The sequence below is a fragment of the Columba livia genome, chromosome 5 (assembly GCF_036013475.1).
Source record: "Columba livia isolate bColLiv1 breed racing homer chromosome 5, bColLiv1.pat.W.v2, whole genome shotgun sequence".
Taxonomy (NCBI): domain Eukaryota; kingdom Metazoa; phylum Chordata; class Aves; order Columbiformes; family Columbidae; genus Columba; species Columba livia.
The window spans coordinates 34,212,765-34,237,633 of NC_088606.1; the positions used below are offsets into that span (position 1 = coordinate 34,212,765).

General features: G+C 38.4%; 2 protein-coding genes across 18 annotated transcripts in view; both read left to right on the forward strand.

Annotated features, from left to right (window-relative positions):
• ARHGAP11A (Rho GTPase activating protein 11A) overlaps nt 1–11,133 on the forward strand; it is a 53,417-nt gene extending 42,284 nt beyond the window's left edge. For 5 of the 8 annotated variants that reach the window (XM_065064215.1, XM_065064212.1, XM_065064216.1 and 2 more), the window contains 11 exons: nt 756–826; nt 1,165–1,261; nt 1,781–2,031; nt 2,531–2,691; nt 2,796–2,942; nt 4,599–4,673; nt 5,258–5,425; nt 6,619–6,754; nt 7,113–7,221; nt 7,984–8,131; nt 8,525–11,133. In XM_065064215.1, coding sequence (XP_064920287.1) covers nt 1,967–2,031; nt 2,531–2,691; nt 2,796–2,942; nt 4,599–4,673; nt 5,258–5,425; nt 6,619–6,754; nt 7,113–7,221; nt 7,984–8,131; nt 8,525–10,101 — 2,586 coding nt within the window. In that variant the 5' untranslated portion in view covers nt 756–826; nt 1,165–1,261; nt 1,781–1,966 and the 3' untranslated portion in view covers nt 10,102–11,133. The remainder of the gene's footprint in view (nt 1–755; nt 827–1,164; nt 1,262–1,780; nt 2,032–2,530; nt 2,692–2,795; nt 2,943–4,598; nt 4,674–5,257; nt 5,426–6,618; nt 6,755–7,112; nt 7,222–7,983; nt 8,132–8,524) is intronic. The other 3 variants (XM_065064213.1, XM_065064217.1, XM_065064218.1) reach the window with 1 other exon arrangement.
• A 1,677-nt stretch (nt 11,134–12,810) lies between these two features.
• Nucleotides 12,811–24,869, forward strand: part of SCG5 (secretogranin V) — a 30,834-nt gene continuing 18,775 nt past the window's right edge. Inside the window, exons 1-3 of one of the 10 annotated variants that reach the window (XM_065064232.1) lie at nt 13,042–13,076; nt 13,422–13,518; nt 14,157–14,389. In XM_065064232.1, coding sequence (XP_064920304.1) covers nt 14,176–14,389 — 214 coding nt within the window. In that variant the 5' untranslated portion in view covers nt 13,042–13,076; nt 13,422–13,518; nt 14,157–14,175. The other 9 variants (XM_065064228.1, XM_065064231.1, XM_021287365.2 and 6 more) reach the window with 9 other exon arrangements.

The window sequence follows — 24,869 nt, forward strand, 5'->3', positions numbered from 1 at the left end:
AAAGGGGTGGGTCAAAGAAATAAAAGTACAAGCTGTTACTTTGAAATGTGGGCTTTTATAACTGAAACAATTGTGCAGTAACCTCAGATAAACATTTTTTTGAAGTGCTGTAGGTGAGTATCAGTAATGACTCAAACTGCTTGTTTTCTAATACCTAGCAGATAGTCTGATGTCTTGCTTTAAGGCAATAGGGTTATAACAGTTTAAGTACAGATGCTGAATATGGGAGTTCAGAGCAGTTTTCTAGACTGTTTGATTTTTCTAGACTAGATCAAGTTTAACCCTCCCGGAAACAACAATTTTGAGTGACTCAGATGAAGAAAAAATTTAAAAAAAAAAAAAAAAAAGAAGTTTGTAATGTATTGTATTGATTTTTAAGAAAATTAGGATTTAATTTATTTGAAAAAGGTGAGATTTCATTTAATTACCTTTACTGATTTGGGAGGCCTTGTAGGAAAACTGACTCCTTGTAAAATAAAAAGTGCAAGACATACTGCAGAAAACTTTTTTTTCTTTCACAATAATCTAGGGTGTTACTAGTAACTAGAGTCAGCACAGGCTTAGATATCTAGAGACAATAGTACTTTTCCTGACAATACCTATTATGTCTTATCTGAAAGACTTTGGGTTTTGTCTTAACTGCACTCATGTTTGTACTTTGTGTTTGTACTTTGTGGAATACGTGCCTTTCTGTAGTATGTAGTTGGTAATCCTATTAACTTTTGAATAACATTTAATTAAATTGTGTATTTTAGGGTAAGATCTTTGGAATACCTTTTCATGAGCTACCACAATCACTTGTGCCAGAATATGGTTATATTCCAAGGTAAGTTAACACTGTATATTTAGATTTGCGTCTATGTTGCTCTCTTTATAGTGTTGAACTCTTGTCAGAAAAGGGAATGTAGTATTTATTCTAGGCCTGCTAAAGCTTATGGGGAAATTGAGAATAGTTTCAATTAGGAAGGAGAGATGTGAAAGTTAGATGGGGAATTCAGAGCTACAGTTATCATTCAGTTGTATTTCTTTGTGGTTTGTGTCATTGGAGAAAGCTATACTATACAGTAAATTTTATCTTTTTATCATGGAATAATTTTTTTGGAGAAAAATCAATAAGCAAGCTTTATTCTGAGTGTCAGAAGGATGTTACTGTTCTTTCCTCAGCTTTCTTGTTGATACATGTGAATATTTGGAAGAACATATTCATACTGAGGGACTCTTCAGGAAGTCTGGATCTCTTGTTCGTTTAAAAGCTCTAAAGGTATCCTGTAAATCCTCTCTTTTAAGAAGCTGCATTTCACTTGATTGTCTGCATGTTGTAGTTTTTGGACTCTTTTCAGTCCTATTTGACTTTTAATATTGGAAGTAGACTGGTAATGTTGCCTGCTTTAGAAATGAAAAGAGATCTAGTTCAGAAGCAGTCAAAGTTCACCTTTTTTTTTTTTTCCTGGGGAATTTTCCAGCTTTACAGATAGTGAGAATACATTTGTGACTGAACAAACTTGCTAGCAGTCTTGCACACTAGATACTGTGAGGATGTTTATCAATGTTATCACAGAAGGATGCATTCATAGGAAACCTGTAAGTTAACACATGTGGTCTGACAACAATGTCTGTGTCTCTTTGTAGATTCTGTAGTTAGGTAAATGACAAGGCTGAAACTAAAAATGGGGAAGATGTGTCTGTCTTTTATGATACAGGCTAGAGGACTGATGACTAAATTTAGAAATCTGACAGTATGTTGAAGACTTCAAATCATGTTTCTTATGAACAATTTCAGGGTAAACTGGATCAAGGTGAAAACTGCCTCTCAGCTGCACTGCCATGTGATGTTGCAGGGCTCCTTAAACAGTTCTTTAGAGAGCTGCCAGAACCCATTCTCCCACCTCACCTGCAGGAAGGCCTTTTCAAAGCACAGCAGCTAGGAAATGAGAAGAAAACTGCAACACTGTTACTGTCCTGTTTGATGGCTGATGGAACAATTGAAGCTTTGAGATACTTTTTCAACTTTCTGAGAAGTGTGTCCCTAAGGTCAGTGTAGAGGACAGGGCTTGTAAAGAGCTCTCAATTCCTTTAATGACTTCTCTTTCCAGGCAACTGCTGTAGCTTTCCGTGAGTTGTTTGTGACTCTATAAGCTTTCTTATCTGTAGTCATTCACTAGGATTCAGCAATGGTCTTTTCTTTCATAAATCAAAAGTGTTTTCTTTATGAAGCCTTATTTTGCTGGAGACTTGACTTTATTCCATTCTGTCATATTAATAGATGTGTTTCTCTTTCTTCTTTGGAAAGAGAAAGGAATGACTGATAAAATGAACATAATCTAATACCTTGCATTCTCCAAAACTGGGATCTATAACATCTTGATTTCAATAAAATAGTCATGCAGTTACCAAGCCTGGGGTGCGTAAGTCTACACAATAATCTCAATATGTGAGCACTTGTGAATGATTATGTACCTTTTTTTCCAACTGCATTTGTCTTATTTGGTCTTTTTTCTTTCCACTGCTTTGGAAAACTTTTCTTGTTAAGGTCCAATGAAAACAGAATGGATAGCAGTAATCTGGCAGTGATTTTTGCTCCCAACCTCTTGCACTTGAATGAAAATGAAAAGATGTCAGCCAGTACGGAGAAAAAAATTCGCTTGCAAGCTGCTGTTGTGCAAACACTTATTGACCATGCAGCAGAAATTGGTAAGATGAAAAATATTTATCAAAATGTCTATGTTGCACATACTTGTACACAGCTTTTCTTTTCAAATTTTTAATTAACTTTAAAAAAATCACAACTATTTCAGGACAAGTACCAGAATTTATCTTGGAAAAGCTTCCTGCAATGTTAGGTGTTGATGCCTTTCAATCTACTCCCTCACTGTGGGGGCATGAAGACAGTGAAAATGAATCTCCCAGTGAATGTAAGAAGAGAAGGCACCGAAGTGTTGGGGGTAGGTATGTTGTGTGAAAGCTCCAGCAACTAAAACAGAATTATTTTCAGATTTCAGATATGCTGATCCTAGGCACTTGCCTATTCCATAAGCAGAATAGATGCCTGTGAGGTTTATTGGGTTTAATTTGCAAAATCTGCACTAGACTTCAGTAATCGCATCACTTCATTATATATTTACTCTAAGTTTATTCTAGTGTGTGTATTGTCTACCAGTTAAGCTATTTTGCCTTTGTTCAGATTTATGAAGCCAGAATTATGTTGCAGCTTTTTGTTGAGTCAACTTCAGATCCAGTTGCAGAACACTGATAAAGACTTTTTTTTTTTTGCTAGTTTTGGAATTATACTTGAGGACTTGAAGATCTTGTGTACTTTAAGTCAGGTCATGAGAAGGCAAGGATATAAATGGCATGTGTGTTTTGAATTAGAGCAACTAGTTTGTGTTTTGAAGTGTAACTCTGAATTGGGTTTTATTGGATACTTTATGCTCTGATATTGTGGATTTTTTGCAGTTTAGCTCTTCAGTGGGGGTGGGGGTTGCTACATATGGACAATCAGATGTTCTCTGTTCTTCTGCATTCTCTTTGAGGAAATACAATGAAATACGTATGCTTGGCTTGATTCAACTATCCGTTTTAACACTGATCTTGTATGTATTGCTATAAAAATATGAATATGTATTCAGTTTATGTCCCTGGAATATTAAGCCTGACAGCAACTTCAATTTAGGCGTTGTTGTGTATGTTTAGCCAAGGCTTTTTGGTTTCTTTGTGTAATATACTTTTCCACTCTGAAGAAGGGAGATCATTCTGGAGTTGCAAAGTGATAAATGTTTGTGAATGTTTAAATTTTTGAGGAGAAGCAGTTAGACTTTAATTCTGTGAAATAGGTTCTGGTACTAGGCAGCTTCTATTTTCTCCAGATGTGGTAAAACATAATATTACTTACTACACTTTATCCATTTTCAAATGAGTTTTTAAAAAAACTACCAGATATCTACTAGGCACCGTAAAAGATGTACTGCAGGCTTGTAGTTTGCTAAGCTTTGCTATGAACATGTGAAAACACCACTGTAGTTTGCAATAGCACTTAATAAAAATACTTTGTTACACTTTTAAAGCAGGAAAAGCATTAGAACTTTATGCATTTACTCTGCTGGGTTTAATTCTGCCTTTAAAAACAAAACACAACACACCCCAAAACAAAAACACAATTTTACAAAAACAGTTTTATGTTACTTCTTTGCAAGATCAAAACTTCTGTGTGGGCCTAATTTCAGAGCTGTAAGAGCTTTTAGTCTTTAAGACAACTGTCCAGCGAAGTGATAAAGTCTGTGAGGGACTTCAACATACCTTCTAGGTTTGCCTACAAGAAAGCAGAAGAAATAAAATTTTATAATGATCAGTAGGATTTTCTACAAGAAATTTCTGTTGTCTGCGCATGATTTTTTTAAGTAGTTGTTTTTTTTTCAGCTATTGTGAAAGCAACAAAACTGTTGGTGAGAAAATCTGGGCTATAGTTTTCTTTACATAAAACAACTATTTAAACTGATTTGCTTTATTTCTCTCTGAAAAAATGCAAGTTAAACTTCAGTTGAAAATAGAGCAAGACAAACTTCATATTTAAATTTGATTGCTCGATGTGTCTTGCATTTCAGATATTGTTAGTGGAGCATTGAATAAATTTAAATCTAACAGAACACCCTCCACTACACCTCAACAAGACAGAAGCGGTAGGTATTGGTGTATTTGTACTAAATAAAGCCCATGCAGTGTCTTCAGGATTTGTGAGCTATATTCCACAAATATTTTTAACTGAAGAACTAGAACCTAGGATACTGCATTTACTGTAGTTCTTAGAGCAGCTACCATCACTGTAGCAGTGGGCTGTGCAGTTCTAGGATTATGCAACTGAACTTGCGCTTTTTATCTAATGCACACTAAGCTTTCAGTGCGTCAGTGAAGCTTTTTATCATATTGGGAATGAATTTGCCAGGACTGTAATTCTTTGACTTTTACTCTTTTAAACTTAGAGAATGTTACTATATTTTTTTTCTTCCTAATATGTATGTTATTGTATTAATTTGTGGGATTGGATATTCCTTTCCAGTACTCTAACTTGCAAAAATACCCCAACAAAATAGAAAAACTCTAAGCTATACTGGTTGCTTTGCCTGCTCAAAATGCATGTACTTTGGCTAAGCTTTTACAACAATTTTCCTTCAGAGTTTTAAAAACAAACAAAACATCTGTTTATATTTTACTATACTCTCAACCTTTTAAGCTGTTACAGCAAATTTTATTTTCTTAATTTCAGTCCTTTCATCGGTGACTCCAGTGGTTCTTACTCCAAGTACCAAGCGTAAACTTCCACCTGATTGCTCTCAGGGCTTGTCCAGCAAGAAGAGACGATCTTTCAAGCATAGTTTTGCTTTTGAGTTGTTACCAAGTAGCATTTTTAACAGCAGCTCAACACCAGCATCAGGTACAGTGCCTTCATTTTTCCTTGCTGCTTGAAGTTGTCATTTATGGCTTTTAATTTAAATGTAGAGTTTTTTCTTGCTAAGTAGTCATTAGTCTTCACTTAAGCGTTCCTTGTCCTGCTTCCCTGTCTTAATAAAAATCTGTTCATGTTCATCAATGAATGTCGTGTTACACATACTAAGCAAAAGCGAAATTGTTTTTCTGTTGCAATAATATCTCAAATTTGCAATCTTTATCTTTTTCAGTCCCTCTGTATCACCTAGCTCAGATTCATGTTTCTGTTTTAGCATATAAATCCATGAAGACTGCCTGTGCTTCCAACTCTTTGAAAGCTGTAGCCTTCTTCTGTCTCCTAAGTACTTATATAGCTGGCCTTAGCTCTATGTGAAATTGCTATGATAAAGATTCAAGAATCCAATCACCTCTAGTTTTCTCTAGATGCTAAATAACCTCAAAATTCTATAGAAAAGGTTATAGTATTGCTTGATAATGCTTTAGTACCACTTCATTCTACTAGAGTGCTTCTAACTGTCAGGTTCTTTAGCCAGTCCTATTTTATTTTTGTTTTATTCTTTAATGTGCTGCCAACTGAAGTTAGCCAGTCTAGAAGTTCCTTTTTATTCTGTTTGTTTTGCCTGAAGGTATTTTTTTCCCTCACCTGAGAGGTATAAACTTCTTGCCTCTGATTATTAAATTATATCATGCTAGCATGAAGTCCTTGTTTCGTGCATTAGCAAATGATAACAATGACGTTTTCTGAAGACAGTAATAATGCATTTGTGTCATGAAATACTAGTAGGATAGCAACTTACATTTGTTGTTGTAACTGTTCTGGCTGGGTATGAAAAAATCACACTGCAAATAATATTAAGAATGAATCTAATTTTTATTACAAAGCTTTTAAATTTGAGGAACTGATCTGACGATAGCAGTGTGAAAACTTAATTGAGGTAGCGATATCAGTAGCATGCAATTAATTGCAATCCAGCCTCTTCTGTGGATGCTACAAGCACCAGCTTCATTTAATATTAAATAAAAGCTGAAGTCAAAGTAATTTCAACCAGCACTCTACAAAATAAGCAAACAAATCTGTGCTGTTTAAAAACATGTTCTTTATTGCATTAACTGTGAAATCTTTTTCTGAAAAAAATGTGCCTATTTTAAGGTCATGTAAATATGATTTTGTTTCTGTAGTTCAGTTTGAAGCAAGTCCTTCTGTGTCTCTTGAGTCATCACAAACCTCACTGTCTCCTTCAACTGGTAGTGAAAGTCATCTGCCTAGTACAGGGAACAGAAGAAGTAAAAGACATGCAAGCAAAAAATTATACAGGTAATTTGCCTTAACTCTCAGAAACTAAAGATAATTTGGTAAGATTGGTCTAGATTCCTTGACTAATGACATGTAAAATCTGAATCTGTCTTTAAAATTATCTTCTTTGGTGTTCAAACATACAAAAGTTTTACAGTAATCTTAAAATCACAAGAACTTCCAATGTGGCACAATGGAGCTCAAAACATAGATAGATCTGATAGCTGATATAGCCTCCTGTGCCTATTAAAAAAAGCTTAGCAAGAAGGCACTAGAAGAAATAAAAATAGAGGGCATGACCATAAATAAGTGTCAGGATGTTTTCATTGCCCTCCTAAAGAATTTCTTACTTGTTATGTCTTCCCCTCTGTCCTCTCAGGGCTGAATCAGGAAAGACAGGTTGTTTTTCTCCAAAGATTAGCCGAAAAGAAATGGTTCGTAGGTCGTTACGCTTGAAGTTTGGCTTGGGGAAAAGCAACAGAGAAATGGTAAGGATTCTGCTTCTAACTCAGTCTTCTTGTTACTGTGTGAATTTTAATCTGAAGTTTTGGGCACTGTTTTTCAGTAGCAGGAAGGACTTATTTGGTGATGGAGGGATCCTAGCATAACTGGACCTGCTGTCAAGTACAAGAAGCTTTAGGTTTGCTTTCATAGCAGTAATGGATCAGCTTGTACTGGGTTTGGCTGGGATGGGGCGAGAGGCTGGAGGAGGGGACAGCTGACCTGAATTGACCAAGGGATTATACCATTCTATAGAATTACATGCTTGCCAATAAAACTGGGATGCAGGGAGTTTTTGGCAAAGTAACCATTCCTCAGGGGCTGGCTGTGCACTGGTCAACGTGTCCTGAGTGACGCTTTTGCATCACTCATGGGTTTGGGGTATTTTTTGTGCTCTACTCCTTTTGCCTTTCCAATTCTTTCTCTTCCCCTGGGGTGTGAGCAAGGGGCTGGATGGGAGCTTACCTGCCAGCTGGGGTCAACCCACCACGCTTGTGGTCAGTACGTCTTACAGTTCCTAAAAAACTGATATTACAGAGCTTATGCATAGAATTGCTATGTTCAATGTGGGTTGAGCGCACCTTACTGCGGGTGGGTTGTTACCTGTGTAGGTCTACAGAGAATCAACAGATGAAGTATGGCCAAGAAAAGGCTGCAATGGCTCATCTGCATAGCCTTTTCCTGGAGGTTCCTTTGTAAAAGAGATTCTAAATTACATAAAAGTAATCAACACCTTTTGTTTGTTCAAGAATATTGTATCAGGCTGTGCAGTTGGTAATAGATTGGAAAATATTGGAAGACGTCTTGCAAGTCAACAAGGTTTGGAAAGCAGAATTGAATGTGGAAAAAGATGTGTCCTCTTCAGCCCATGCATCAATGAAAAATTCCCTAAGAAAGGTAAGTATCTAACAGAATATATTAGATGGTGGGGAAGCCTTTTGCTTTTGTAAAGCAAAAGTAACTTTATCAATAAAGGTATAAAAGGAATTGGATTATAAGTGTTTCTGGCTCGTAGGATGAAAGTTACTTGAATGTTAGTGGCTCCTAGGGAAGAATAATTGGTTTAGGACAGGCTTGTGTTTCTCTTGTATTTTAATAGTTCTCTTTTGTTAAACAAGATGAGATGTGATTTCAGTTCTTAATATTACAACCAGTTTTCATATCTATGATACTCAAGGTGTTACGGCATCTTTAAATCCAGTGTTGCTTTGATAATTAGTTTATCAAGAATTTTGCCTATAAATTGTTAGTCACAAGATATTATTCTTAAACACTGATGTTTATTTTCAGGTTCAAAGAATATGAGCAAGTCAGAAGAAAACTTGTTAACTCCAAAGTGTAGTGATAAAGTAGTTCACCGAATGTCATGGAATAGCTCTACTGTTATGCATCCTCAAGCGATCAACAAGAATGAGGGAGTTCTACCAGGACCCCCTGAAACAGGAGCTGTTTTTTCAGAATCTGTTTTGATGTTTGGAAAGCCAGCAGTTGTTCCAGATGAATTCAAATCCACAACTGTAAGCAAACAAGACAACAGCTTGGAACTTTTGCTTTGTGAAGCTGAAAGCGATTCAACTGCAGAAACATTACTGAAAGTTAAGCAAGCCTTCTCTGTGTCTGGAAGTAATTGTTGTAATTTGACAGGTGATACAAAATCTTCCTTCTTGGATGTAGCAGGTGAAACTCTGTGTCTCACAGGACTCAGCCCAGAAAAAGAATTGTTAGCTGAAGAAATTTCTGAAAATCTAGCAAGTACAAAATCCGGAGAACTGCCGTACCAATTTAATCAATCTTATGCTACTGATAAACAGCAATCAAAAGAAGATGAAATGAAAGTTTTGGAGAAAAGAAACTTCAAAACTTCTATTGAAATTGAACTTCAGGTCCCAAAACCAGATATAAAAAATGCAACAGAACTTCCTGTGCCTCAAGTACTGGCCCAGGAAGACAAGCTGACTATTCAGAGCAGTTCATCAAAAGATGACTTAAACAAATTGGATTCCTCTGGAAGAAAAGAGGAAATAGAATTAACATACTCACGAGCAGCTGAAAACTGTATGGTAGAGTGCTATAATTCAGCAGAGGACACTGCTAAACTTTGTGTGTCAGGACAGCTTCCTACTTCACAGTTACCTAGATCACAAAATGAAGTAGGCAACCAATACGTGCAGGCTGAAAATTCTGGTAAAACTTTAACTAAAACATCAGCTGTTTCTGACCATGGAAAGGTGTCTGACCACATACAATGGTTCAACAAGCTTTCACTAAATGATCCAAGTTCTGCAAGCAAAACTAAACCACCTCTTAAGTTTCAACGTACTCCTGTTCGACAGTCTGTAAGAAGAATTAATTCCTTATTGGAGGCTAACAGACGGTCTGTAAGCTCCCAGCAGTTTGAAACAGGTGATGTTGGTTCACAGCTTGTTAAATCTTCAAGCTATGATTCTGCGCTATTCTCCTGCACAGAAAAGCCCTCAAAGAATTCCATGGCTTGGCTGCTCAGGAGCAAAAGTATGTATGACCAAGTTTCTGTAGCTCATAAGCAGCTAGATGTAATGTCCAAATCATGTTGCAGGCCCTTAAATCCATCAGACAAGCCTGATGTTTCTGTCAGAACTACTGGAATCCAAGAACAGAAAGCAACTGTTCATCCATCGAAGTCTGTTCTAGAAGACCTAACTAATCATGAAACAGTGAAATCCAGTTTAAAAGTTAATGCAAATGTAAGTATTCCAGGTGCTGCCCCAGAAAAATCTACAATCACAAGAAGTGCTTCAGGAAAAGAGAGAGTTCGCTATAGAGGCTCACCAAAGAATCCAATATCTCGTGTGAAACTGCTACCAACTGCAAAACCAGTGGACTTATAAGTTCAAATATGATGACTAAATGGGCTTATTGTAACTTGGTTAACCTTTGGAAAAACTAAATTTGTATGTTTTGGGGATTTTTTTAGCTCTAATTATTTTTTATTTTGATTTATATTTTTAATGGGATGAGTCATGGCCTTGTACAGATAACAATTTGTTTTATGTTGAGGTTTTCTTCATTTACTGAAACTTTTGTAAATGCTAGTCAGTTCATCCAAATTAATTTGACATCTAAAACAAACTTGTTTTTACAGATGTTTGTTAGATCTACTGGATTACCTTAGCTTTTAAAAACAGGCTACATCTCCTAAAACATTTTTGCAGTATTTAGAGTAAGTACCAACTTTAAAAAAAAAAATCTCAGATGTTTAAAGCAAAACTAACAGACATGTGAAAGAAATGGTCTTGATGCCAAGCATTGGCAGCTATATTTACTACTTAGTTTCAAGTGTATCATAGCACTACTTTTTGATATCAAAGTTGGACCTTACATGAGCGCTGCTTCTCAGACAATGGTTTCTATTGGAGTAAATTGGGAGCATTTTTTCCTTTTTGAGTAGGTAAATTAATTATATACACACTGGAGAGTTATTAGAACATGTGGAAAATAAATGTGTAGTTTTATCAAGAAGTGAGAAGTCTTAAAACTTCATCCAGCAATGTGTTCTGCAATAGGTACCAAGTATTTTCAGTTGTGATCAGTAAAGTGTTTTATCTTAATATGAAAGAATCATTTTAACTTATTTTTAAAGGAATAGAATAGTGTTAACTAGATGGTGCGAATGCAGGTTTAGATGCTGGTAATGTTGCAAGAGACGAATGTGAGAAGCCATAGTGTGTTTTAAGTTGATTTGCACAAGCAAATGTTTACATCATTTGGAATTAAAACTGTTTGTCATCAGTTGTGAAATTATTTAAAATACTTGTAACTGTTCATTAGTTTTCTGTATGAAAATTGCTTCTAGGCAAAATGTAAGAGCTGAAAGCACTGGATACTTTTGGTTTTATTAAAACCATTGTTTTTGTCCCTTTTCTGAGACTGTTCTTCCATAATGACTTAAATTAGGTTGTCATATGCAGACTGGATGTCAAAAATTAGTTAAGTGTGAAAATACTGAAGTCAAAAGTTATTCTTACTCCTTTTTGTTCATCTTAGATTCATGTTGGTGATTCTCAGAGCTAGCAAAAGGCATGGTGTAATGTCATTTAGCAGGAGGAGACTTCTCAGCTTCTTAAATGAGATGTTAATGAAAGGACTAGTACTGCTTGCTTTATGCCTGTTCCCTACCTGCTTCCCCACATATGCACTGATTTACTAACTGAACTGGGTAATCTACTCTCATCAGCCCCGCTGAGCTGCCTCATTCTCTTGCTATGTTGCTGTTAAGATTTAACACCTTGGAAATGGCCAGCAGAGGAGCTTAACAGGATTTCTTGGTGGTGTGGTGAAATACTGGAAGCTTTGGTTCCATGAAATAAGGGAACCAATGTAGCGCTTCAGGATGCTACTTCTCTCCCCTTTCAGCTGTGTGCTCCTGCCCTCTGCTTCCACTGGTGTTGGCAGATCCCTCAAGGGACTGAATATGGAAACCAGAGCACCGCGTTTTGCACCATTTCACTGATGTAAATAAGGCTCAGCAGAGCCACTGCCAGCTGTCATAGCTGATGCAAGGAGGTAGGAGATAGAAATAGGACAGAAGATAAAGACTATGTAATGAGGAAGAAAATGAGATCTGATTCTTTCTGTAACAGTGAGCTGTCACATCAATTTGTGTTTGAAAGAGCAAGACTTGATTTTTTTTCCTGTTACTATTCCAAATATTTGGTACATATTAATGTAGCATTGAAAATGTGTTGTGGATGGAGAACTAAACTATTTTTGATCATCAATGCAAGCTGGTTGTGAACAGGTAGACTTAAATGCCAGAAAGGGAGATTTTGGTAGAGGCATGACAGAATGACAGACAAACCTGTGAACACCAGGAAAGATAGTCAAAGGAAGTAGCCTCTGCTTTCAGAGGTTTTGCAGAACAGTTTAGGCACACATCTATTTACATCGAGTTGATTGTGATTTGGAGATTAGAAACATCAGATGCCCAGTGAAGGTCCCTGCTGCTTAATCCTGTGAATTACAGATGTGCAACATATTAGAAAGCAGCAGAATGTGAGAGTAATCTCCATTTGAAAGTGTCTTTGTGGATCTGTTGCAGCTCATGGACTAGAATCTCAGAACTGTTCTGTAGATTATTAACCTGAAATGGAACATGTCACATTCACATCAGTAGCAGTGGAGATGTATTACTAAAAGTAGCCTTTAGAAATTATCATTTTGCCAAGTGCTACTAAACTATGAACTTAATTTAGCAAGATCCTTTTCCAGCTGCTTTTGTTAACCTCGGCTGTGGATGGTGTGTATAGATTTGCTTAACCTGGAGACCTTTACCTGCAAGTGCTTAGAGATAGTTGCCATGTTGTTACCTTGTACACCTGCAGCAAGGTAATACTATCATTCTGTAAGCAAGCCTCTGATTGTATTACTCCAGGGAGATAAATCACAGCAGGAAGATGGATGTGATCCCAGGAATATGTAATACCTTATTTCTGTAACTGTTAATCCATCCAAAACCTTCCATTTATTTTTAGACTTATTTAGCTGAAAAGGGAGATCTTGACTATTCTCTCCGAACTTCGTGTCATGTTCTCAATTGCACAAATCCCTGCAGCAAGCACACGGGCGCTGCAGGTACCTACGAGCAGCTGGTGGATCCCGGCTGCGGGAGGAAGGGGGGTGAGGGGCCGCGGCTGCGCACGGAGGATGCGCGGCCGCGGAGCCGCCGCACTGTCAGAGCCGCTGCGGGAGTGGGAGGTGAGTGCGGCGGGGCCCAGTCTGGCGCAGGGGGCTCCGACCCGCTGCCCCGGGCGCCGGGGGAAGGGCGGGGGGTTGCAGTCCAGCTCTCCATGGGGGCAACACGGAGGTACGGGGAGGTGGCGGCAGCGCTGCGTGTGTGCACGTTAGCGGGGAATATTGTGCACAAAGCAGGTTTTTCCTCTCAGAAGAAGAAAGGCGCTCGCCGTATGTGCGGCTCTCTCCTGCAGAGGCGGGTGCAGCGATGGTGGATGGTGCGGGGGGCGGTGGAAGGAAATATGTTCATCATGGTTTTTTTCAGCCATTTTTGCCTCCAAGACGTTTTCAGGTGCCTTATGTGGGGCGGTTGGAGCAGTGGAACATGTTTAAACGTCTGGTGTGGAGAAAGCAGACAGCTGGGTGTGTTTTAAGGAAGGCAAGGAGGACCTGAGGTTTTTGTTGTTGTTTATTCAAGGGATTGGAAGTGTTGCATTTGAATTATTATTTGAGAGGGCAAAAAGAGCTTTAAGAAGCAAGCCTTCTGATTAAAATTCAGCCTCTCGAAGAGGAAAGTAAGTGGTGTGCTTTTTTTCTTTTTTTTTTTTTTTTCTTTCTTCCCCCCCTCCCCTAATTCCTACACTGAGTAGCCGTTTAGTGAAATGCATTCAGTGAAACAAATGAAGCCTATTTACTTCAGGTTGGGAAGATGATGCATACGAAGTAGGAAGCCTCTTGTCTTAAGGTAGTACTAAAATATAATCCAGGTTGTTCAGTAGTTTCTGGTGACTCACTTTTCAGGCAGTGCAAGAATAGAGCTTAGAAAACACAGTTCCTGGCTGAAGAATTTTTTGCTTTTAGCCTAGAGCTTTATAAAACAGCATAATAACCATAGAGGGGGTGGGGAAATGTTTTCTCATTAAATGGAACAGTGGGTCCATTTTGTTTGCAGTGACTGTTAATGAACGTTATGAGCAAATGCAATTCAGAAAATTGATTTCTGCAGTTTACTACTTAACAATTTTTTTCAGAAGAGGAGAATATATCCACTATATTCCTGTTTCAACCCCTCAACCCAGTTTTCAGCTGGCTAGATTTTAAGCTGCTCCTAGAAGCTGTACTGCTGAACTGTAGATCAGAAGTTATTTCTAGCATGCCCAATGGACTTTTTTCCCCACTGTCATTTATAATCAAATTCCTTTCTTTTTCGCAGGGTAAAAGTGACTACCAGAATGACAACTTCCTTGCTTTATAACATGATCTTTCTGCTGGCATTTGGATTGGCTTCAGCTTTCAGCCACAGCCCTAGGACCCCTGACAGGGTTTCTGAAGCAGATATTCAAAGGCTCCTCCATGGGGTTATGGAGCAATTGGGCATTGCTAGACCTCGGGTAGAATATCCAGCGCACCAGGCTATGAATCTGGTTGGTCCACAGAGCATTGAAGGTAGCTAATTTTGACTTGGAGCTATGATGAATTTATTAGTATCCTTTCAAAGTAATGAATGCTTTGCATATAGATGCAGAACGTACTGAGCTTAAAATCACGGATTTCTTCACCAGGTTGTTGCCTGATCTTTGTTTTCAAATCATCATCCGTCTTTTACTGCATGTAATGATTTTGGCAGAAGTAGTACTGGGGTTTTTTAATGTACATGCTTTGTAGTAAAAGATCGTGTCTTAGATGTGTCTGGTCTCTAGTACCTCAAAACAACAGGTTTACTGAATTCTTTCCCAGTAGTGCATGTATCACATATACGTTTCACATGAAACAGATGTGACCTATAGAACCCAAATCTCATGGATTTTTACAAACATTTGTAGACCACAAGAGATCAAATGTTTGTGGTGTGAGAGGTAAATGGAGAAATCTTACATGAGGGGTTCTCCCTATGTGCTGCAGAACCCCATGGGACAGGGTCGATGCTGGGGCATGCAGGTTGCAGGTCGTGGGGTGCTAGGGCTCCAGCTACAGGACTGGAAAGGATGGGGTGCCCCCCTCCCTGTCCCCCAAGTACCCCCTCAACACTAGTGCCATGGTGAATGCTCTTGGCTCAGGTCCATTTTTTTGGCCAGTATGAGTAAATTTTCCTTGGAATCAGTCTTTTATAAGTATGCAAACCATCTGAAATATCTGGCTCAAATGTTAGAGTGTTAGGATAATGTTGCAATTTATTGCCGTTTGAATTGTAATAAACTAGCTTTTATTTTGGGATTACAGCAAAATGTTGACGGTATGCAACTCCAAATATTGTAGTTCATGTGTGAGCCCCAAACCAGAGAAGAAACACTCAAGCCTTCTTTGGGAATTAAACCAATTTGATGCAGTGTAGCAAGTCTTCACCGTTCTTAAGTCTGTGCTGTTCATTTGTCCCTATTCAGATCTCCAGCCTATGTCAGCCACAGAGATACAGTTGCCATAATGGTGGCTGACGAGAGGATTAAAGCTGAAGAGGCATTTCTACCAGATAATTGAAGACCTAAATTTATATATTTTCTAAAGAATCTTTGATTGACATATGTTTTTCTGCAAACTTAAATGATTGAGATTAGACTAAAGGATCAAAATTTGGCCTGTGCCCTTTTTTCCTCTTCTATGAGTGTTTGTATGTGTATCAATTGGGACAGGCTGGTAGAAGAGAGTAATTTGATTCTTCATCTCCCTTTTGCCCAGGCTTTTCCCTTTTTTTTTAATCTTAGAAAAAATAAGCAAGTCTGGATCTCTGACAATCATTTCATCTCAGCTCTTTGCCATTACTTTGTAATTACAAGGTTTGCAAAACCAGATTAATAATCTCTTCTTTTAAGTGTTGAAACTTTTCTGGTGCTTGTGAGACTTGAGTGACACTAGTTTTTCAATAATCTACACAGTCTTCTGCAAAAGCAGGTTGGTCTTTTTTTTTTTCCTCTCTCTTTTTTTCCTAGTTTTAAATAAAATTACCTTTTATGTATATAACAGAGTAAAACCAAAAGGCGATAAATCCAGTTTATTTATAATATTTAACATTTCCATCTTGGTCAGATGAGCGTGACTCATTTTTCAAGTCTAGCATGGATATTTAACAGCCTACTGAGAAATTTCTGCGAAAGCAAAAAAGCCTTGTGAGGTGAACAATATCAATCAGTGTACAAAGAGACATGCAAACCAGACCTTCATATCAAACGTTGCTTTTCATAGTGTGTTTTGTGGTACGTTTTTCAGATAGTAATCACTCTTTTGCTTTCTTGTGGTAATATGTGTCTATAGATAGATATCTCTTTTAAGTGTCAGATTAGAAACTTCAACTTAAGAAAGTGTTCTGAAAGCATTGGTTCTAGTTACAAGATTAACATGTTTTTTGTCATTCTACACAATATTTTCTCATACTGCCTTTTTTTTTAAGTACATATAATTCAGTAATTTTTCACAATGAGTTTATCTTTAAATACAGAACATGAATTACAGGATAACTAACCCGACAAAACTTGCATTTCATTCTGTACCAGTGACTTTTAACTGTTACCTTGTAAAAGACTTCAGAATTTAATATACCAGTTACTAATCAGTTAACAGTGCTCTGTTTCATCCTCTTTGAATATTTATTTTTCTGTAATTTGAGATAAAACCTGTGCAATGCGTGTGACTTTCTGTTAGGTGTCTACTTCGGAAACAGAACTGCTAAAATGGCCTGGTAGGGTATTTATTCAAAGCAGTCTAGATCTGTAAGAGATTCCCATATATAATGCTTCCACATGCAGTATCTGCCTGAAAAACTGTAGTTTTAGCATTTTACCCACAGTCTGCCCACTACTGGGTTATTGCCAGGGGACTGACATTCCTGACATCCCAGTGGCTCCAGTCAGCCAATGTTTTCTGAACAAAACAGAACAGGAACTGGATTCAGGCAAGGACCTTGTCCTCTGTCAGGGAGCGAGGACAGGAAGCATTTGAACAAGGGCTCCATCAGGCATTGACCTGCTGTGGGCAGATGAAGTGTAATACTCAATATAGTAAAAAGATTGTGACCTTTCTGAACTGGGTTTTCTTTGGTTCGGTTGTGGGGCAGGCTGGATGTAACACATATATTTTGTGGAACTCTGTCACATGATGTAGAAACAATTTCCTCAGAGGAGGAAGCTCCAGTTTCTGATCTGCTAAACAGACCTGCAGGACTTTTTCTGGAAAAAAAATGTTTCTGATGTTGGTCATCTCTTACAGCTTGCTTGTGTCTCAGGTACTTCTTGACCAATGTGCAAGGAGGTAAACTGAGCAGTGCAAGAAACAGTGTCATGGGTTGTAATGCTTAAGCAAAACCCCTGTGCCTGTAGTAAAGGTGTCAACTGATGAGTATTGAGGAGGATGGAGAGAGGACTTGTGATTGATGTTCCCAGTGGTATCCGTATAAGCAGTAAGTAGTTTATGGTTGAGCTACAGAAAAAATAACTGCATGTGGTTTTAGAGTGCATCAGTACGAGGTTTCAGATTTTGAAGGATTCACCTATGAGTTTTCTGCAACATAGTTACTCTGTAGTCCCTGGCTAATAATTCTGTATGGAAATGCTTAAAAAAGCTACAATATAATAGAAGGGAAAACGAAGGAGGAAGGGAAGAAGGAGGTTTAACAATAGTTGGAATATGTCACAGCAAAAAAGGGTTTTCATCCTAAATGCCATAATGGCAAAGTGGTAATTCACTAACTACTCTCCTGAGGTGCTGTCTTCAATGGGTAATTTTTGCCTTAAAGTAATGTAAGGTAGAATTAGGTATGAAACTCTTGTTATTTATGAGAAATTCTGAGCTGCCAGGAGCGTTGACTTCCAGCCATTTTTCAGAATGTAGGTTGCAGTGACCAACATAAACATTTTAAAACCTGGTTCATCCCATCCCGGCATCCTCATCATCAACCTGCTGCTCTGGAGTGCAGGTGTCTCTCGTTTTGACCAGGTATTTCATCTCAGCATAAAAACTTTTATCAATCGGAACTTAATAAATTTAGTGTGTTCCTACATAAAATTGTTTTATTTACCAGATATTTTTGTCAGAAATTACCCCAGCAGTGCAGACCTGCAGCAGTGTTGGCAGCTGAGGATGCTGTCAGCTTCAGTCGAACTGGGATTCCAGAAGTACCGCTAATTTTCAGAAGGCCAGGATTTTACGCTTTATATGTGTGCACTTGCAGATAAGGTGCTATCAGTAAAAATTAATTCTGTGGCTTTGGAATTTGGAAACAAATTTAGGCTGCCGTAATACCGATTGCTTTATACTAGCAGCCTGATTGTTATGAAATGTTTGCAAATTTGAGTGATTAATAGAATAACCTTTTCCAGCTGAATAAGATCTTAGTAATTTTATATGTAACAAAAATACTATTACTGTTAGCTCATAAGCAGTTTTCCTAATTATGCCCACTTTCCATCTCAACTATCTACATTTTTTCCAGTATTAATCATCATATTTTGACTTTAAAATGCTAAAAACCAGAGGGTGGATGTGTTGCAAAGAACTATACATGGTCTTCCCCCCCAACCTAAAAAAACACTTAGGACCACCTTGGCTGTAGTTAAGTCACAAGCTTGCTCTGTACCAAAGATGACTAAAAGATGGGCACTTTCCAGAAAATACATTTAGCAGCATGTGTTTTCTTTCTGAAGTGACCAGATAGTTTTCTTGTTGATGGGTAGGGAAAAGAAAAAAAAAAAAAGAGCACAGCTTGTTAATTGGAAAAAATTACTGCCTTATGTTGAAATCCATAAATGCATGGGTTTAGTTGTTTGTTTGTTTGTTTTCTTTCTTTTCCTTCCCTTTGCATTTGCCAATTTACCTGTTAAATCAGGCCAAACTGCTAAAATAGGAGTAGAGTCTGGAAAATGCCTGACAAAGAGTTTCACCTACTAAGAAATAACTGTGCAGTTCAAGCTGTGTGTAAACCAAGGAGAGCTTGGAGGTCCAGAGGCCTATGATGCGGTGGTGCTTCTCTCTGTGACAGCATGAGCCAGCTGGGGAGGGTGGCTTCTCCCCACCAAGCCCCCAGGGAGGTGGGGAAGCAGCGTTAACTCCCCTCCTTTCCTAGGGCTCTGTTAGCTCAGTGGAAGCAGTTCACAGGATAAATACGTCACAAAAATGGGAGTTTACTGGCTGATGCCCTGTGCTTGTGTACCGCAGATGGTGCGTGTCATGTCAGCGCGGCAGAAGCCAAGCAGGTCCCACGTGATGAGTATCAAGCAAAGATGTTTTTGACATCTGAGGTGATATCTTAGAAGCAGCTGTTTTTTGCTGAACAGATTTTCTTCCTGCTCCCACCCCTATTTCTAAAAGTAATAAAGCCATATTAGCTTAATTTCTCTAATAATATTTGGTCTTCTTGCTAATTCATCTTCTCAGAAAGCTACCTTAGAGTCATTTAGCAGTCTATATAAAAAGAGAAAAAACACAGAAAAGCAAAATAGGAATTTTTAATGAGTAGCTGTGTTTCTCTAGTTGCTGTTTATCACTAAAATACTGTACAATACCACTGGACTATATTCAGTTTTTCTATAGACAAGAAGGGGGCTGTATCTATGTTACTAAAGGACAAAGAATCAAATAAAGAAATGCCTTCAACATTTCAAAAACACAGAAGTAATTTTTTTCTGCCTGGAAAGGAGTTAATGAAGTAAGAGACCACCTATGTTGGTTTTGGTTTTGTTTTTCTTTCCTTGCATGTTTATAAGTTTGTGACAATATTTAAGGGTTTTTTGGGGGGAGGGGAAGGGAATATGTGTATAATGCAAATTTTAGGACTAATATACCATGCATAGGAGAACAGTAAAATCAGTTAAACACATGGGGGCACCAGTAGCTCAGCTTGGGCGGTTTATAGCACTTCTTAATGGGAAATGCAAAGTCCTATTTTCATTTGCATTTTCATTGCTTCCTGTACAATTCAATAGAACAGACAGCCTCATGGGTGGTTTGTTTGTGTTCGATTTGATTGAGGTTTTTTTATTTCTCAAAAACACTTAAAATGAGAAAAGGTGCTGGCACGACAGCCCAGACATTCTGAAGTTTTCAATCAGCCTGCAAAAGAGGCATAATTCTGTCAGCCTCAGTGATAACATTAAATGATCTCTCTTAAATCCTGATTGCTTGTAGGAATAAGAAAATATGATGCCTCTTTGAGAAGCTTTTTACTCTCCTGCAGAGACTGCTTGTAGCTACTGAGAAAAGGCTGGGGTTTATCTGATTAGTTTGAAAGAAAATAAATACCTGTTTCTTGTTTCAGATAGTAGTTACTGTTTGCCTGATTGAGATGATAAAACTCAAAAGAGTCTGGAACATTATGCCAATATTTCTACTAACAACTGGTAGTTAATGACTTGTCGGCACAGACTCTGTACAAATAGCACTTTGCATGAAATCTACTCTCTGCGAAATTATGCAGATTACTCATGCATGCTAGCAATATCTATTTTGTTTACATTTTCCTAATAAGAAAACTATGACAGACAGTGCCGGATTACATTGCTTTCTGGCCTGTAAAATACCTGCAAGACTGCTACTGGTTTCTGACAAATGCAGTAAAATCATCGTATTATAAAGTTGGAAAAGTTGTTTTGCGTGTGAATGCACTCGGTGAAACCAGTGTGGGAATCACCTTTGCGCTTGTGGGCTTTTGGGCTAGTGTGTGCTGTGCTTATAACCAAATATATTTGGACTTTCTCGGGTGACTAGAAGCAATAACCATTGACACATGGGGGTGTGATGTCTGGGGATCAGCAACCATGGCGATGTGTTGGCTTCATCCTCTTCGCTCTGGTTTGCGGCCTCTGTGCCAGCAGCCAGGGTCACTGTGCTGGAGGCCCTGGGCTGGCAGCAGGGCTGGGACAGAGCTCTGTAGTGTCAGTTTAGTGCAATAAGACCACACAGTCATTTGGGATGTGGATTATTTTATCTGTTCTATAGAGAAAGTCCTGCTGCAGTTAAGACAAAGTTACGCTCACATTGGGACTGCTTTTGCGGAAGCACACGTGAATTTAGTCGAATGCTTCATTATAGGCCTGACATTTAACAAACAAAATCAAACCCCATCATTACTAGTCTCTGCTTTCAGGTGTTTTTTTTTTTTAATTTTGGTTTGGGTTTTGTTGTTTGTTGTGGTGGTTTTTTGTTTTGTTTTTTTTTGCAAATTACTGAAATACCTCAGGAAATGTTATTTCAAAATTTAATATGGACACCTCAAATTTGTAACATAAAATGAAAATGGTAAAACTACAATTTTTGATACATGAAGATAGTAAATATCTGGATTTGTATAAATCTGACTAAAAATACCTATTGTTTTCTTTGTACTTTATTCTCCGAATTGTGATGTCAAATGTAACCAGAATTTGAGTATCAGGCAGTGGTACATGTCATAAGAGAGGCAATTTAGAATGCCAATTCCTGAATAAATGCTAATGACAGTGCCAAATGACAGCTGTGGCTTACAATGGATTTTCTTTATCTGAGTAAATGATATGGCACAACTCTTTGAAGAAATTGCATGTAGAATGATTATACCTGTAACTCCAGAAACAGGAAAATAACAAGGTGATATGACTTTGTTTTTTATTAAAGACAAATGTTTGAAAACTTGTCCCATAATATCCTTGCTTCCATATGAATTTATAAGCCATGACAAACAGTGAATAATAGGAAAGCAAAATTGGTGTTTGTATTGCTCTGTGGAGGTGGCGTCTTGTTACTTCAATGTGACAAGTTTCCCTCTTGATGGGCAAGGGAAGGCTGGGGCTGTTACCACCGTGGACTCTGCCACTTCTGAATTTGGGGAACTGCCCTTCCCAGATGCCCACCTGCTGCAGGAGGTGCAATGGCCCTTCTCTTGTCTCCCTGGTATGTCTGGGGAGAGGCAGGGAAGATTCTCAAAACTAGGGTGCTCCTCAGAGAAGTCAGTCAATGGGGAACACAGGAAGAAAAGTGTATTAATTGCTGCTTTTCTCCAGATCTTTATCTGCACGTGTGTCTGACTAAGGGACCTATTTATATTTTGAGGCTTTGAACCTTTTCTTGAAACAAAGTGTGCGTAGCAGTCCTCTTCCCATGGCTGTAGAGGGAAGTGCAGGTTTCACATCCCTCTTCTGAGGAACCCTAACCACTGTTATGTGGTATAGGCTACTGCTGCTCTTCATAAAGTCATCTTTAAAAGGTGCCGCTGAAGGAGAAAGCAGTTTTCTTCTGGGAAGAAAGGTGGTGGGTCTGTAGGGGTTTAGAATAAAGTAGATTCTCATGTACCTAAAGGTAAAATTAATCAATTAGAATGGGATTTGTAGCCACTTTTTTTTTTTTTTTTTGTACATGTTACTAGAGGGTAATAATCCAATAAGAGAGGAAATAAACTTGAGGAGAAGGAATGTGATAGCTTCTGTATTGTCTGATGCGTTATATTACTTCTGTTTTCTAGTGTTGGTAGATGGTATTTAGAAATTTAATATGAAACTGTGAAATTTTATCCAGCAATGGAAGTATTTAAAAATCTGCCAGTGAAGATTGGCCAAAGCTCTTGTTTTCAAATAATTTTTTTCCGTGCTTGTCTTTCACATGCATGAAATGACTCCTTAGTCACATCAGTTAGGATTTATACCTTTTTGTAATTGTTCTCAAAATCGTGCATTTCCCTTGCTCTCATGTGAATTTTAAATTAACTTGCAGTAAGAAAAGCTTTTTAAATTTATTTGGTTCTGAACATAATGAAAAGGTGTTTTAGAAGTCTAGATGAAGAAGAGATTCTTGCTTTTGTTGATGGTGGTGTCATGTGCAGGAGATAGATAGGATCTCTGGCACTCTCTGGAGGTTTCCAGAGTTTTCATCTGTACTTCATGTCATGTGTGCTTTCAGCAGTGCTCTCACAGCTGCTGCAGGCATGAATGAGGAAGATGAACTTTCCCAGCCACTGAACAGGAGAGAGGAAAATGCTGGTTTCTCCCTTTTGGATGCTCTAGTACAACAGGTTAGCTGGCCCAAGTCCCTCTTGTAGCACCAAAGAGCAGCACTGGGCCAGATCTTACCTGGCAGGACTCTTCATCTCACTGCTCTCTTGCTCTCCATCATGTGCCAATGCTTTTATTCAAGTGCAAAAGAAACCTCCTCTTGACTCAGGCCATGTTGGCAGAAGTTTTGAATAGAAATGAGTCTGCTTTTGGAGATGTCAGGTTGTACCAGCTCACCAAAGCAGAGACTTGGGAGCTCTGTAACCCCACACTGGTGTTCACTGTGAGGTTATTTGGGGGAGTTAGAAAAGCTACCCCGGTGGCAGCTGTCACACAGGCATGTGAAGCTTTTAAATGTTTCTGTTGAAGAACCAACTGGGACCTTGAGCCATCTACATGAAAAATGGAATTGAATTAATATGGATGGGAAAAGGAGCAGGAAAACTGAAGTTCAGTGGAGCAATAGACAAAAAACATGGTCCCATTCTGGGCAATTCTGTTGCCTCCATGCTTCACGTTACAGGAGCAAAGGAAGTATCTTTCTACCAGTGTTGACAGTGATGGAGCATCTGGGCTTCTTGTGCAGCTGATGTAAATGCCAGTGGAAAAAAGTGCTCCGATCTTTCATTGGCACGTTTACATTTATAGGATTGAAATAGCATCCTGTCCCTCATGGGATTAAGTAGGGCACCAGCTTCCTTTTGTTGCCCCATTTCACAGAGCCGTGCGCTGTGCACATGGCTGTCAGCACGGTGGTGGTGTGGCAGGTACAGGTGCTGTTTGCTGGACTCGCTGTCCCCTCGCTCTGCTGATCTGTGGTAGCTGGGAGCCAGCGTGGCAGGGGGACTGTCGCTGCGTGTTGCAGGTTGCACTGTGTTTATACGAAGGGTGAGCTCATCCACACCATACAGCACAAAAGCTTTCTGTTCAGACCAAAGGGCAAATTAATATAGTCCATTAGAGGACTGTTCAACCAAGGTAAGCATCAGAGATTGCTTTTGCGCTCTGTCAGCAAGTCAGCTACTGGATTTTTTTTGTGTGTGTGCAATTTGAATAATGAATAATAACAGCATATAAGCTACCGTTATAAATTTATTGTGAGACGGGCATGAGGATTACTGTGGTCCTAATCATTTCACAATAAAAACATTTCATATCTTAAATGTTTATACTGTTTGTAATTAAAATATGGGCTAAAATGGAGTTATTTCTTGAAGACAGGGTCAGTAATTGTGTGATATGTGTACTCAGGCCTTTAGAAAACATATTGAAAGTAATCTGTCCCTCTGCAAAGAAAAATAAAATTAATCTTTATAGTTTTAAGAAACTTTGTGTCATTAAGGAGAAGACAAGCTGACTCTGGAATCTGGTGTGCTTGAATATGTGTAGTTGTAGTTTTCTTGGGTTTCCTGAGACAATGCTCTTCAATGGTTGAGGAATTCAGCTAGGTTTGCGTTTTTCTGTTCTTGGTTCTACTGTGCTCTTTCTCCTTCTCTGTTCTTTTATTTAGCAGCTTCTGTGGAATAGAGAGAATGTGATAATTTATTTTTTTATAATTTTTTTTCACTGCCTCTCATTTCCTGATCTTAATAAATCTCAGCAACTAGGATAAGACTCTCTAGGATGAAGCTAGCTGAAGGCACACAGAGGAAATGGCTTTGGGACTGTAAAGCTTTTAGTGATGTTAGAAACCGTAAGGAAAATGCATTTTTTGTATTCAGGATTTTTTTGAGCAGTTTGAATTAATCAGGTTACATCGTGGGTAGTCTCACAGATAATAAAGGGAAGGAAAAAGGAAGCTAGCAGGTGGTGTCCAGTTTTAAGATACAAGAGCACCAGAAAGCATTCTCCCAAACTTGCCTTTGATTAGAGATGAGACATTGCTTTTGAATGTGGCAATGACACAGCAAAGGTAGATACGGCAAGATTACTGGGGAGGGAAGTGCAGGGTAGTATGGAAAACTGTCACAGTGAAAGGAAAA